This window comes from Neodothiora populina (assembly GCF_041146345.1).
Source record: "Neodothiora populina strain CPC 39397 chromosome Unknown canker_contig_16, whole genome shotgun sequence".
Taxonomy (NCBI): domain Eukaryota; kingdom Fungi; phylum Ascomycota; class Dothideomycetes; order Dothideales; family Dothioraceae; genus Neodothiora; species Neodothiora populina.
This window is the reverse complement of record NW_027191409.1, coordinates 537450-551445: the sequence shown is the minus strand read 5'-3', so window position 1 is coordinate 551445 and position 13996 is coordinate 537450. Positions and strand designations below refer to the sequence as shown.

General features: G+C 49.7%; 5 protein-coding genes across 6 annotated transcripts; 4 read left to right on the top strand and 1 right to left on the bottom strand.

The window, feature by feature from the left end:
- Positions 1-4318: 4318 nt before the first annotated feature.
- On the top strand, positions 4319-5605 carry AAFC00_003528 (uncharacterized protein; the record flags this gene model as incomplete). The annotated part of the gene is made up of 1 exon (XM_069343011.1): positions 4319-5605. One exon carries the CDS (start codon positions 4319-4321, stop codon positions 5603-5605), a length of 1287 nt encoding a protein of 428 aa, XP_069200825.1.
- A 1582-nt stretch (positions 5606-7187) lies between these two features.
- AAFC00_003527 (uncharacterized protein) lies at positions 7188-7768 on the top strand (the record flags this gene model as incomplete). 2 transcript variants are annotated; one of them, XM_069343010.1, is made up of 2 exons in its annotated part: positions 7188-7362; positions 7455-7768. In XM_069343010.1, 2 exons carry the CDS (start codon positions 7188-7190, stop codon positions 7766-7768), a joined length of 489 nt encoding a protein of 162 aa, XP_069200823.1. The 2 variants fall into 2 exon arrangements, with proteins under 2 accessions (XP_069200823.1, XP_069200824.1); XM_069348094.1 differs by having other exon boundaries at positions 7206-7362.
- A 790-nt stretch (positions 7769-8558) lies between these two features.
- AAFC00_003526 (uncharacterized protein) lies at positions 8559-9411 on the top strand (the record flags this gene model as incomplete). Its single annotated transcript, XM_069343009.1, has 2 exons — positions 8559-9053; positions 9115-9411. The coding sequence occupies 2 exons, from the start codon at positions 8559-8561 to the stop codon at positions 9409-9411; spliced, it is 792 nt and encodes a 263-aa protein (XP_069200822.1).
- A 53-nt stretch (positions 9412-9464) lies between these two features.
- On the bottom strand, positions 9465-10295 carry AAFC00_003525 (uncharacterized protein; the record flags this gene model as incomplete). Its single annotated transcript, XM_069343008.1, has 2 exons — positions 9465-10136; positions 10200-10295. 2 exons carry the CDS (start codon positions 10293-10295, stop codon positions 9465-9467), a joined length of 768 nt encoding a protein of 255 aa, XP_069200821.1.
- An 801-nt stretch (positions 10296-11096) lies between these two features.
- AAFC00_003524 (uncharacterized protein) lies at positions 11097-12510 on the top strand (the record flags this gene model as incomplete). The annotated part of the gene is made up of 2 exons (XM_069343007.1): positions 11097-11751; positions 11819-12510. 2 exons carry the CDS (start codon positions 11097-11099, stop codon positions 12508-12510), a joined length of 1347 nt encoding a protein of 448 aa, XP_069200820.1.
- Positions 12511-13996: the final 1486 nt, after the last annotated feature.

The window sequence follows — 13996 nt, the reverse complement described above, 5'->3', positions numbered from 1 at the left end:
ACAGGCGGAGTCAAGAATGGGAAGTGCACCAACCGATGTGCTTCACCACAATACCTTTTATTGGAACCTCCGCCGGGATTTATTTAATTCGGCTTCGAACGACTTCCCGAATGCTGTACCTATTTCTCATATGCAGCAGAGACCTTTGCAGAATACACATATGCCAGCAGACTCAACGACCCGAGCCCGTGGCTTTCCGGAATCGACTTCAGTAAATCCTCTTAACAATAGAGCTTCGTTTGCAAGTGCTGGTGCTCAACATCCTCAATACAGGAGTGTTCACCAGTTGCAGCATGAAATATCGAATAAGTCCAATCCGCAGCCTTCGCTCATTCCTCCGCTAGATGCGGCTGTGCGACAATACGCCCAGCCAGATCCGTTACGGACAGCACTTCACCAAGTGCATCTCCGCGAACCCTCCCTGAGATTTGCCCATGCTTCGGTAGATGTTGATACCAAGTCAAGGTATTACAGATATGTATGCGGATTCGCACTTCCGCCAAGCAATTTAGCAGCCCGACCAATACAAGACTTCAAGTTTCAGATCGACCGTGATCATCTTGTTAATCTTCCCCAATCTTGTGAGAAAGGGGACGAAATCCCGCTGTCAGCAACATTCGACGAGAAAACGGTGGCTTTTCGTCTGAAATGCTGCCAACTCAGCGACTACTCCGCGAAACACTGGTCAATCAAAGATGTCGAGTGGCCCTCTTGGCTTTATTTCACGCTCAATGCTACTCCCTTGGAAGTCAGACGGAAGCTTCAGCATGGCAGATCCCTACCTGTGAACATCGCGAAAGGTCTCAAAGAGGAAAACCAGCTCAGAGTCTTTACGAATCTCATGTCCAATCGTGTCAAACCGATTGATCTCATGGTCGGTATTGAAATTGTTCAATTTGCTACCGAAGAATCAATACGGGCATCGCTAAAGCACCTATCGGCTGAAGAGGTTCGATCATCAATCGTCTCGCACCTGTCGAGTCAGTCTGAGACGCGAAGTGATGAGATTGCCATCATTCAATCCAACGTGACCATAGGAATGCTCGAGCCGTTCTCGAATGCGCGTATGTTCGATATAGCAGTCCGAGGGGTTCATTGCACGCATCGAGAGGCATTCGACCTCGGCGTTTTCCTAGACACAAGATCATTTCGAGGCGCATCAGAGCAAGTCAGCGAGGTCGACGACTGGAAATGTCCCATCTGCGGATCAGATGCCAGTCCTCCATCACTCATCATGGACGATTTCTTGCAACAGGTCCGCGACGGTTTGCAGGCTGCGGGTTTGCTTGACACTCGTGCAATTATTGTGGAAAGCGACGGCAGCTGGAAAGCCAAAACTCAACAGCCGAGGATGAGCCTGGGTACGAAACAAGTGCTAATCGAGTGTCTGGTGCTGAACGAGAGAGTAGCAAAGGTAGTATCGAGGTGATTGAGATTGACAGCGATTGAACCTCATAACACCAACCTGGCATACCTTCTCCATCCTTTGAATTAGATTGATACCCCGGTGCAAGTAGCATTGCTTGCCCAAAAGTGTAGGTAGAAAGTCTATACCGAACTCCTAATTCTAGGATACGGACTATACGAAATGCCGTAAGTGCATGTCCTGCCGACAATGGATCTGTTCACATGATACAAGAGAGTCGTCTCTATTGAATCTCCTACGGCGTTGTGTGATGGTCTCCGTGGTAGCCCGAGTCACGATGAGATAGCTCCTCTTTTCACGAAAGTCTATCATGGGCTGTATCATTAACCCATGGTTCAAATAGTTTTATCGTCTGTTAAGTCGTATTGGCAAGCACTCGAAGCGACAAAGAGCAGCAAAGTTAACCGGCCGTGGCTACGAACGGAGTAAATAGTACCTCAAAGGCACGTAGGTGGACCTCGACTTAGCGTCGTGCATCAAGTGGGCCGTTCCTAAAGCCATAAACTTCCGATTGGTCCCCTTACCAACTCACTGTCGCACTTCTGATCCAAGGTAAAGCACTGTTAGAGATCGAGGATACTGGAAAACTGTAGGTCAGAGTACTTTGCTTACGGTCAACAAAATAGAAACAGTGGTGACTCCACCCTTAGACCCATGCAATCCTTCAGGTTCAAAAAAGTGTGCAAAACCGGCCGAAGCCTACTGCAGTAGGAAGTGGATCTATGTACATAAGCGAGTAATTAATGGGCCTTATCGAGCGGGACTTTTCCTTTTTGACACATGTGGGGTAGGTATTAGTTGTGGGTTGAGAAAAAGGTCTCAAAGGCCCACACGCCGGTAGTTGATGAATGCACTCGAGGTTCCGGACCACAAGCCCGAAGTCAAAAGAGACGTTCGAAGAATGAGGCAAGACATGTAGGAACAGGTAGAGCGTCACCGCGACGACAAAAAAAGGAGCACAGGAGGAGGGAGAGACAGGTACCATCGGCGAGATTGGGGTCACACTTCCGCCCTTGACTAGGGAAGATCTGGTGTGCGTAGCAGAGCCCTTAGCGGTCACTGAGATGTACATCATTACTGTCTTGCTCAGTAGCACGCGATAGCGAAATTGTTATAAGCCAAGTCGTGCTATTGTACATGCGATCATATCATGCAGTAATCACACACAAGCTTTGTCGTATACAGGAGCAGAGAAAAGGATATGCACGTTCGTTGAGGCTGTCACCACACACGGGCCGGGGAGACCGGGGCGTGGTGAATGACATCTCGTGGCTAATGTAGGTCTACTGTATGATACCTTACCTGCATCGGAAGAGCAGCTCTGCGACGTCATGCTTTCAGTGCGCAAATGGTGTATCGGAAGGTCAGGCATGCTCACTCCTGGAACAGAGCGAATCGGGGCCGCCGGACCAGAAAATGGAAGAATGGAAGTCTTCCATGATCGCCGCCATAGACAAATACATGTGACATGTTGAGACAAGCGGAGGTGGTTGGATTAACAAATCGGATTCCAGAAAGCACAAAAGCAGAAACAGGAAAATCACAGTGCGGGCAATCAGTGACGAGCGGAATACGGTTGCGACGATAGCAGATCGTTGAAGAAAAGTAAAACCGCCGATGGAATCGTTAGCCACACTGCCATACAGAGCGAGAGGGGCAGACTGCAGACCTATAACAACGGGCATGAAACAGAGTGATCCAAGGATGGCTGGCGAATCGTTTGCAAAACGGGCCTGTCTAGACTGTGGCGGGGTTTCTTCATATGCACAAATACTGCATTCGCACGTTGCGCGACCGCACAAGCCCGGGGAGATCTTGCAAATCAATTACCACACCAGTGTCCCTTTCACTACCACTGACCGACATTCTTTGGGATATTGCGAGTGCGGTCATTGCGTTTCCAATCCGTTTATATTGGACGCCAGCAATATCTCTGTTACACACCTTAGCCCTGTGGTGCTGCTTGTGCACAGAAGAAGCATTCGTACTGTACAATTACCTTGCTGTGTGTGAGGTGCCGATATCCGACGTGTCCGATTAGGATCTTCCGTCTCCACGCACTCTATCGACCAGTGTGGACCATCACCTCAGTCATTCTGTCATTCCACACTTAATAGACTCCCTTCTCGGCCGAAGATCCCAACATTGAGTCGGACTGGCTACCCTGGCATTTTCCCCTCCTTCTCACATCGGAATTGTCAATCGCGAAGCATTGATCCACTTTGGTCTTTCTCTCTGCAGGCTTTTATCCTTCTCTTGCATAGCACATGATATCCATGACGATGCGCCAGTGACTACATCATTCACTGTGTTGCCCGAAACGAGTGATACGCAGATACAGTACTTGAATCTAGGTTGCGGGACAAGACGTTTCGAAGTTGCAGGAGTTGCAGCCCTGATCAGCATCATATAAGGCCACTACTGTACAGGTACAAGCCGCACTACGCCATTACTTGTACTGCTGCACCATACAGCCGTAAGGATACAGTACTCGTACAACGGTATCAGTGTCAGGATTAAGTTCGGCGTATCCCTGCATCTGACGCCTCTATCCCAAGCCAACGCCGGTCTTGTCTCCAGCTTTTCGACTTTTGCTTTCTGCCTATTGATACGAAAGTATCATATTATTAGCCGGGGAGTTCGTGGTCGATGATGGCTTCGCCAACAATGCTAAGCCACTCAACATCGTCACCTTGGAGGCACTCATCCTCCATCACCTCTGGAACATCAGCCCCCTCGCTCGACAGTGCACATGGCAGCGGAACCAGTTCAAATGCAAATGCAGATGCGAATGTACCAGAGATATACTTACCCAAGCACCTCACCACAACCTCCAGCATCATCAGCTCCTCCACATTCACTGCTCCGGCACGTCCGCAACCACGTCGAAGCATGACTTCCGCTCCTTCCGGCTACGCGAGCAGACATGGCCGGCTTCATAAGAGAAGCGACTCTGGCTCATCCCTTGTCTCGACGACATCGATAGCCTCGTTTCCAATCAAACATGACCTCATGAACCACCCCAGTAAAGCAATCGCATCACAGAAAATAAAGCCCTACCTGCGTAAAATGTCCATGCGGGACCACGACGAGGAACAGGGTCGAATTGATCTATCACGGCCCTCTGGCGACTACGACTCTTCTCAGAGGCTGTGCGATATGAACGATAGCGACACGGACACTTCGCACCCTACACATGAGGCTGGCTTCTTGCCTACCATCCGTCGTCGTTCCACACATCACCGTCGAGCGACCAGCCTGTCTTCACCCTTGTCGACGCATGCAACTACACTACGCCCGACTCAGTCCTTCATCCACACGACGCGACATGTCTCGCAACCCTACGCTCCGCCCCCAGCCTTCTCAAATACTACCTTTCCAAATTCAGAAGACGAGGTCGAAGAAAGCGCAGACATCATCACGGACGATCTCCGTCGCACTAGCATCGAGCGCTGGCGCTCCAGGAGGACCGTCTCGTCGACATCTGCACCATACGCCTCATCAATGCTGCCGTCTCAGACCTACAGTGCCGCCTCGTTGACCAAATTGACAAGCACGTCACAGTCGAATCTGTCCGAACAGTCAGCCAATTCTGTCCGATCGAGCCACGAAATCAAGCCTATCCATTCCCGCCGTAGCACCGGCCTGTCTCTCGACCTATCAACCACTCCCTCGTCACGAACATCGATTGACAGAGCGGTTGGCTTTCTCTCACGCAGCCCGGAACCCGAAGATCCTGCCGCCCGAGCAGCCAACATTCGAGCTCTACGCAGAGCATTCGAAGAGAAAGAAGCGGCCAAGGCACGTAAATTGGAGAAATTGGAGATGAAGCGGAGAGATACAGCCGAGATGAAACGATCGAGGAAGGAAGACCGCGACCGACGAAGATCGGAAGCCGATGACAGGACACACCATCAGTCGAGCTTCGAGGACAAGGTCAATCGCCGTCGCAGCACAAACGCTGTGGCCGAAGCCTCCCCTCTGGACGAGAAGATGGCAGGCACCGAGTATTCTCGCCACAGTCCCGTGCCCACGCTCAGTCTTCCGATCCAGGGTGGACAGGGTGGTGCAGCATCGGAGACGAGGGTTCATACCGAAGTGAGCAAAACAAAAGCAGCGAAGAGCCACTGGGTGCGCTTCCGAGCGTGGAGCAAGACCCGGATGTTAAGCTGCTACTGACGACAGCATGTTTTGCATATCCTATAGCGAACGGCTTTGGCAACAGCACAAGGTCTCTTGAATCATTCATGGCATTGGGTAACCAGGTGTTGGTTACGGCGTTCTAGGGTGCCTTTCTTCCCTTGGTGGGGCATTTTTGTTTTTTGTTTCCCCCATGTACATCTTACGGGGATTTTGTTTTTGCTTTCGATATGGCTTCTCGCACTCGTTTCACCAGCGCCGGCGTTGATCTTTTGATACCCTCGCTGCATTGCATACCAGACATAGGGACGGAACAGGCTCTCAGCATAAAGCCTAGCAATTTTTTGGATTTTCTTGTTTTTATAGCTTTCATTGTTACTGTACATAGATGTCTCCTTAACAATCGACACAGCAGCATTGTTAAAGCCTCGTTGGCTTTCCAGATGTTTTCAGGTGCATTTGCTCTGTATCTACAGTAGAATTCGAGACCATAGCCATGACCCATGTTAGTAGACGATTAAAACAATGCGAACAACTAGTCGCATATGTCTCTCGAAGACATGTGATCACGCACGAGTGAAGATAGCATAAAATCACCCCACTATGCATGGTGTATACAACTATAGATGAACAATTGCGTGACTTTTGGCATCAACCCTCATCGCCATTCCTGCCCGTCTTTTGCCTCCTATCTATCTGTCACCCTCCACTAAGCCTCGAGAGCAAAGGGCGGCGGAGGGCAACGCAAGGCACAGCAGAAGCAGCAGCAGCAAGCAGCCAACGCACAGACCACGCACTCATATCGCCATCTGGAGCTTGCGTTCGTTCGCCCGGACCGAGTTCCCCCCCAAAGTCCCCATCCATCATCTCAGGTGGACGACACCAGAGAGAAAAGAGGCGCAGGAGATACAAGTAGAGAGACAGAGAACAAAAGCAGACTAACTGAGTCAGGGCGCCGTATTGTGGCATTGACAAAGTCTTTGCATAACTCACGGATCAACGACATACATACTCACGCACGCACTCGCGAGAGAGAGATTGGGGTTATTTATATCTCTCTTTTCTCCAACATACTGAGACCCAGTCACGGGGATCTGATTCGGTCAAGCTGTACTGTACTTGTGTGGCTGAGTTTTATCTTTTGAGTCATTTTTTTAGTGACGGAGGAGACGAAGACACAGGCGGGTCATAGCGAGGGCTATCACATACGCGGCGGATCTGATACCGTTCTTTCGTATCTTTCGGTAGAAGGGGGCAGAAGAAAGGACTGGCAGGCGGAGGTTACGGTATACTTTAGGTAAGGAGCCGACGAGATCTGAAGTTCATCGTGTTGTATGGGTGAGCGAGAGAAGATACGGAAGACTGGAAAACAAGAGATGGAGGATTGTTCTCCGTTTCTGCTCTTGCCATTCGTGGATCTTTATTCTCGATTGAGGCGAAATCATGATCATTACAGCCGCTGACGATTCTGCAAGTGGAAGTAAAGCGAGAGTATATACTCTTCATTGGCTTTGACAATACCCATACATACTACGACATACGACGATCACGCAGCTGCAGCTTCAGTACAAGGATTGCAAGCCCGCTTAGAAATCGAATACACATACGACAACGCCCCGTAATGGCATCATCGTCCACAATGTCGACAACACCACCAATGTCGGATGCATCGGCCCAAAAACTACCAGATCTGCAGCCATCGCGGCAACCGCTACCGCTATCCGCCACTCAAGAGGGACAAGTGAGAGAAATATACTACAAGCGAGTGCGAACGAAGTGCGCCGACGAAGTCAGAGGTATGAAATGCTTCCCTGCACGATTTATCAGAAGCTTCATGCGATGCACAACCAGGAAGAAGGACATAAGAAACTAACAGCAAGAAAAAAAGACTTTGCAGCATGCGCCACCAACCGAACCTTCACCGCCCCCTTCCTATGCCGACCGCAACGGAGAGCAATGAACACCTGTATGTTACAGTACGCGAACCAAGCCGAGCAAGACGCTGCGCGAGACGAGTGGTTCGCCACGCGAGACGTCCGACGCAAGGAGAGAGAAGCCAAAGAAGAGAAGCGGAAAGAGCAGGAGAAGTTCCATCGCGAGTGGTGGGGATTGGACGAGCATGGAAACAGAGTCGCGTCGGATAAGCAGAGGCATCACCTTCAGCAGCAGCAGCAGCAAGAGGATAAGACGAATGTCAAGTGACGGGACTAGAGGTTTCAGTCGGGTCAGGCTTCTCTGGAGTTCAGCAGCATGGAAAGATAACCCGTCCCAAGGAGAACATGATTCGCTGAACCTGGGCAAGGCCTTGAATGAATACGGCAGGCACACCATGTCACTTGCCACAATGAGGAAAGAGCTCGATTGTAAAAGGGCTTGGTCGGAGAAATTTACTCAATCACGCACGTCAAAGTCCTGCCTCCACGTCCCATACGTCTTGCTGCATCACCATATCTCGGGGGAGCTCAAAAACACGACATACCATCGACGGTGAAACCTGGGTGGAGATTGGTTATGTCATCAAGACTCATCCCTACCCTTCCTCACCATTACGGCAATCCAGAAGAGATCTGAAAGAGTCCTCCATATGCCGCGAATCCGAAATGAGAGTAAGTGGAGTGTAGTGTATATTCTATTCTTCTATTCTTGTACCGAAAAACCACAATTATACATCTCCTCTGAAAGACAGAAATCCCTCCTCTCAAAGGCTCAAGTCCTATATATGCGTAGATATAGCCGACCGTCGTTATAACTATTATTAGGGTACCTACTCTTTCCTCATGCGGGTGTGGAAGAAAAGATCTGGGGAAGTAACCTAGGCGTAAGGAAAGAAAGAAGCTTGACCTTCTGGCTCCCCCGCCGATCACTCACACGTGAAAGTTGATGCACTCTTTACACGCAGATATACTATCAAACCTCGACAATGTCAGCGATAAACTGAATCTTACTTGCTATGTTTTACATCTAGACCCTTCTTCACACCACAGTCATCACAATGCAGATAAAGGACAAGATCTTCGTGCTGTCAGGCGCATCGTCGGGATTGGGTCTAGCTACGGCTCGCGATCTCTATATACATGGCGCATACATAGCCATGCTGGACATTGATCAAGCTTCGGGAGAGGAGGCTCGCGAGTCGATCGGCACCGAACGATCGCGCTTCTTCGAGACCGATGTCACCGAGACCGAAAGCATAGAGGCTGCCGTCGCTGCGGTTGTGGCATGGGCGACGGAGACGCAAAAAGTCATTGGTGGTGTCATAAGTGCTGCCGGTGTGGGCAATCCTGGCAAGATTATAAACCGCGAAAACGAGCCCCTTCCTCTGTCTGATATTGACTTTGTTCTCAACGTCAACCTACGAGGCACTCTGGATCTGGTTCGCCAATGCCTGCCTCATATGACTACCGCTGAACCTATGGGTCCTGACGGAGAACGTGGTGTCATTGTTTTGGTATCATCTTCGGCTGCATTTGACGGTCAGCCCGGCCAGGTGAGTGTGCTGCCGAGCAGGTGTTGTCGTATTCGTCTTCATACTGACACGAAACAACAAGGTCGCCTACGCCGCAAGCAAAGGCGCGATTCGCTCTTTGACCCTGCCCCTGGCCCGCGACTTGGCGCCATATGGCATCCGTGTTGTCACCATCGCACCCTCTCTCTTCGAATCCCGGATGACTTCGATGATGAGCGACAAAGCTAGAAAGTCTCTGGAGAAAGTCATGGAGTTCCCTCGCAGGGCTGGAAAGCCCGACGAGTTTGCGGAGCTCGTCAGACACGGAATAGAGAATCCAATGATGAATGGTGTGGTGGTCAGATTAGATGGAGCAATGCGGATGCCGAGTCGCATGTAGGCGCAGCAGCCGCTGACCAGCTCTGCCAGTCTATTCCTTCTTGTGCATACACTTCAGCGCTTTCTCTCTCTGATCTTGAACTTGACTCCGTTCTTGTTCGTGCCGCCGACCGTGTTGCTCATCTTGGCCCTCTGGTTCTCCAAGGTGAACAGAGCCGAAGTCAGATCTTTTTCTCTTGCTGTTAGGGCTTGCAGACGTCCTTGTAGCACTTCCCGAGCATGACGCTTCCGTCGGCGGACTTGAATTTGCTCTTTTGTCAGCCCTTGCTCGGCTGCTGCTTCCCCATCATCTCCTGCACTTTCGTCTCCAGAATCGGAAAAGGAAAAGTCATCGTCGTCCATGTCGGCATCCATGTCCTCGACGGGTCCCCTGATCTCCATTCCATCATCATCAAACGACTTCTTCTTGTTCGCAGGGGCAGTGTCCACGCCGACACCAGCCAACATCACATCCTTCTGCACCTTTTCCTTTTCTCGCTTCGTTTGTTGCAGTATCGTCGTCAGATAACCAGCGTCTTGTGTCTTGAGCAGCTTGACGACATCCATACTCAGCACACCCGGGTTGCCGTTCTCCTTGCCGCGCTGTGTAATCTTGACGCCGTTTTTGGTCGTCGTCGACATCATCCCAAAGGCGAATTCGTCTGGGTTTCGGTCCGCCGCCTTTTGCTTGAGCAGCTTGATCCGTCGCTTCTTCTCATTGTGGTCTTTGGCTCGGAGAGAGTAGTCCTGATGTTCCAATTAGCCATACACTTCAGAGATAATCTATTGCTCTCGTATCCTCAATCCTACCTTGTGCTTTTCGAGAATGCCCCATTTCTGACGCTCCAGGGGCTGGGCGCGCTCTTTGTGGTTGCGCCGTTGGACGGCATTGCGCATCGACGACATCTTTGCTCGTGTGATGTGATGATGTTTCTGCTTTGGGTGGTGTGCAGAATGTTGTTATTGTAAGAGAGAGGGAAAAAGTAGATTTATTGAATTGCTTGCTTGCAACAAAAGTTTGGACTGTCTTATCCCGCTTTATCGCCGCGGTCCGTGCGTCGGGGTGTCTGGACAGGGTCGCATGGGCGGTGTATGAAGGGAGACCCTGTCCTTGACTTGATAAATGGTTAACATCTTCATATCAATGTGTTATTCATCATTTCTTGGTATCGATCTCTATTAGTTCTCACTAAAGAAGGTATACAGATGTTGAAGACCTGCTGGAAAGTAAAGCAAAAGCGACCTAAGACGCATTACAGTGGATATAAAGCATTAAAGATGAAATAAATACTAAATTGCGCTGACGCCGCATGCACTGCCCTGCCTTCCCAACCTAATCTGCGCTCTAACTTATAGTCCTTACTTGGGACTTATTTAATTATTCTACTAATACACTTCTTCTTCTTCTTCTTCTTCTTCTTCTTCAGCATCTTCTCTCACGGTCAATCGAATCTATACCCATAGCTCGTCTCTCTCGACTTGTTAAATGCTCTGCGAACCTATCGTTGAATCTAACAGGTTTGTTCACTATCACGTAAGTCGCGTTTCTCGTTCTACAGCCCAAGAACAAGCAGGAAAACAGCCCCCCGGTCCCTGCCCTTAAAGCTGCGTCGACGCGTCGTTATAACAACAATGTTAAACCTGTTGTTATCTGTATCAATCCAGACTTCATAAGTATTGACAGGACAATGGCAGTGAGCGGTATTCATGACGCTCGCCGAAACATCACATGGCGGCGTCAACACCACCACCTCATGTTTACGCACCCGACTCGAGGATGAAGCGCCCCTAGCGGCGGCGACGATATGCTCACGTTCGCCGCCCGAATGGGGCGCGCCGACCTATGAAGTGCAAATCGGCAGCGTTAAAGTACCCGGCGTGACGCTCGAGGAGATCTTCAACTACGTCTCGCCGCGCGCCCTCGAGGTGTTTGAGAATCTGGCGTTCAAGCACGACAGGGTCGCTGAGCAAGCACGGAAGATTAAAGATCGTGAATTCGCGAGGAGGAATCGCGAACTTGCCTGGTTAAAACGGAATGTTAAGTCGTTGACTAATTCGCCTCGAGGAGGTCGCGTCAGTAGTGGTAGTAGCAGTAGAGGTAGTGATGGTCGCAGTCGTGAGAACTCGTTTTCTGGCATCGCCACCACTGGTGATGATGAGCAAGGTCGTGGTAATGGTCGACGGCCTAGACCTACTTATACTCATCTTTATAAGAAACGACGTGCAAGAAGAACAGCGGCCGCCGATGTTGACGAGGGTCTGCCGAGAAAGTCACTACCTGCTGCAAAGGAGACTTATTATCGACCATCTGCTTATATCAAGCCGCTGCCTCGAAGACATTTCAGCCCCGAGGTTGTAATAGGTTAGTTTGACGAACCGAGCAACCTTTTGTTCAGGAGCTCGATCCTAATTTCTTTTTTTGTTATCAGTCGCCACCGCAACAGCAGTCAACATAGCCACACCTTCGTCAACTTCATCGAGCTCCTCCAACAGCACAGGAGGACCTACCAAGCGACGAAGACTGAACGACGGATCATCACCACTAAAAGCAAAGACCAAACCTCTTGCAACAGAAACGAATGTCAACAATATCCGACCCTCCATGCCGCCTCCTCCGAAACATGTCTTCCAACCCCCGGCAGCAGCAGCAGCAGCAGCATCATCTCAAACCACTTCTTCATCGGCTTCGTCTTCTCCTCCCTCATCGTCTTCTGCGTCTGCATTATTGCGGGAGCGAAAGCTCTTGGCTGAGTTGAGGGATCCCTCCCTAAAAAGACCGTCCACGGCGGGCTCAGCGTCCATGTCGGTGACTTCGAAGCCGTCGAGCGCTATTCGTCGTGATCAGCAGTATATTAGTTCTGATAGCGAGAGCGATAGCGACGACGACATTATGATGATGATTAAAGGGGACGGGCACGTCAAAGATGATGGTTACGACGACGAACCCAGACTCAACCATAGTAATTTCAGCAGCCAGAACCCGAAGCCTATCAACGAAGTCCAAACGGACATACCGTGGGCGAGAGGAGTAGTGCATATGCACGGTTCTGCTGCCGAACAACAGCAAGACACGACACATGACCGCGAAAGAAAAGAAGAAAAAGTGCTCCAGCCTAGATAATTTTTTTAATCGTAGCAAGATTCGAGGTACAAACCATGAAACCGTTCAGCAATTGCCATCCTATGCGTTTTCCTCACTATTCGTCACTTGATATCTAGACATATCCCGAAACGCCAGCGAGCTGACTAATTAGCCTCTGAAACGACGACGATAACATCTTCTGAGCTTGATTTAACCCTACCTGTCTCCTTACCATACGTAGCCACGTTGTTTCCTTCTACTCAGCCGGTTATGTTGATGTCCAAGGAGATCGGGAAGTACAAAGGAACTCGCTTTCAGTCAGCGACTGTTCAGAGGGTAGTCATAAGAGACTCATCGACTGTTCATCGAAATTTCATTGACTGCTTATTACACAGTCTTTGCATGTTAAGTAGAAAGTCATTACCTGCTGAACCGAAAGTCATCTCTTGTTCACAAAGACCTCATTACTTAAGCATAGGGAACTTCTTTTCAATTCATCGGAAAGTCATTGACTAAAAACAAACTCTTTCGTACTTCAAAGTAGTAAGAACCCATCATGAAAAAAAACCCCATCACCCGTTCTTCGCACACAGAGTCAGAGAAAAGCAAGTCACAGAAAGACAGAGGAGAAGGAAGTAACAAGACAACCATATTCGTTGGTCCTGTTCAGGCAGGAGCAGGGGCAGAAGACAAACAAGTCCAAGACATGCCCCAAAAAGCCGCTACTACCATTAATCACGGGAAAAGAGAACTAACAGTCTGACAGGCATGATATTCTTCAGGGGAAGAAAAAAGAGGCGAATGAAAATAGAGCTGAACTGGATAGCTGCACTTCCGGATAACTGACTGGACCGAGGACTGGCTCGCTGACCGACGCGACCGACTTTAACTGACTGACTGATTTGCAGAGTAGCTGCTTTTGTTCCACTTTGGAATTCAAAGAAAAAGAAAATTAAAACAGAAACGCAAACATGTCTCTCATTGTTTTCGCAATACTCGCAATACACACACACACACACACACACACACACACTCCCCTTGCTTCCTCCCGACATGGTCCATGGCACGTCGCCCCCCAATTACTCCCGAAAACAATAAAGACAGAAAAAGAACGCCTGCTCCACTTGCCCCTTCTTCCATTGTTCCCTTCCTACAGAAGAGTAGTGATCAAAGTTCAACCATCGCCTCCAGCCCCCCGCAGGAGGCTGCCGGTCCGGATCCCGACACCAGGCTCCATGACTCCTCTCCTCTCGGCAAACGTCATTCCTGGAATACCCTTGTCTGCCGTCTTAATACAAGGAGAGTGGTTGATGATTCGATTCTCCCAGAGCAAGGAGACGATCAGCAGGAATAAAAATAGCAGAAGATAAAGGGAAAAGTCCCAGTATGGTGGAAATGAAGTTCAAGTTGAAGAGAAGAGAAAGAAGGTTAGATGATATTTAGTGTAAAAGCAATAGATCAGTGAGCAGTAATAAATATGCAGCAAACTTGGGTATAGATGCTCCTCGTGGTTCAAAATTTCGTG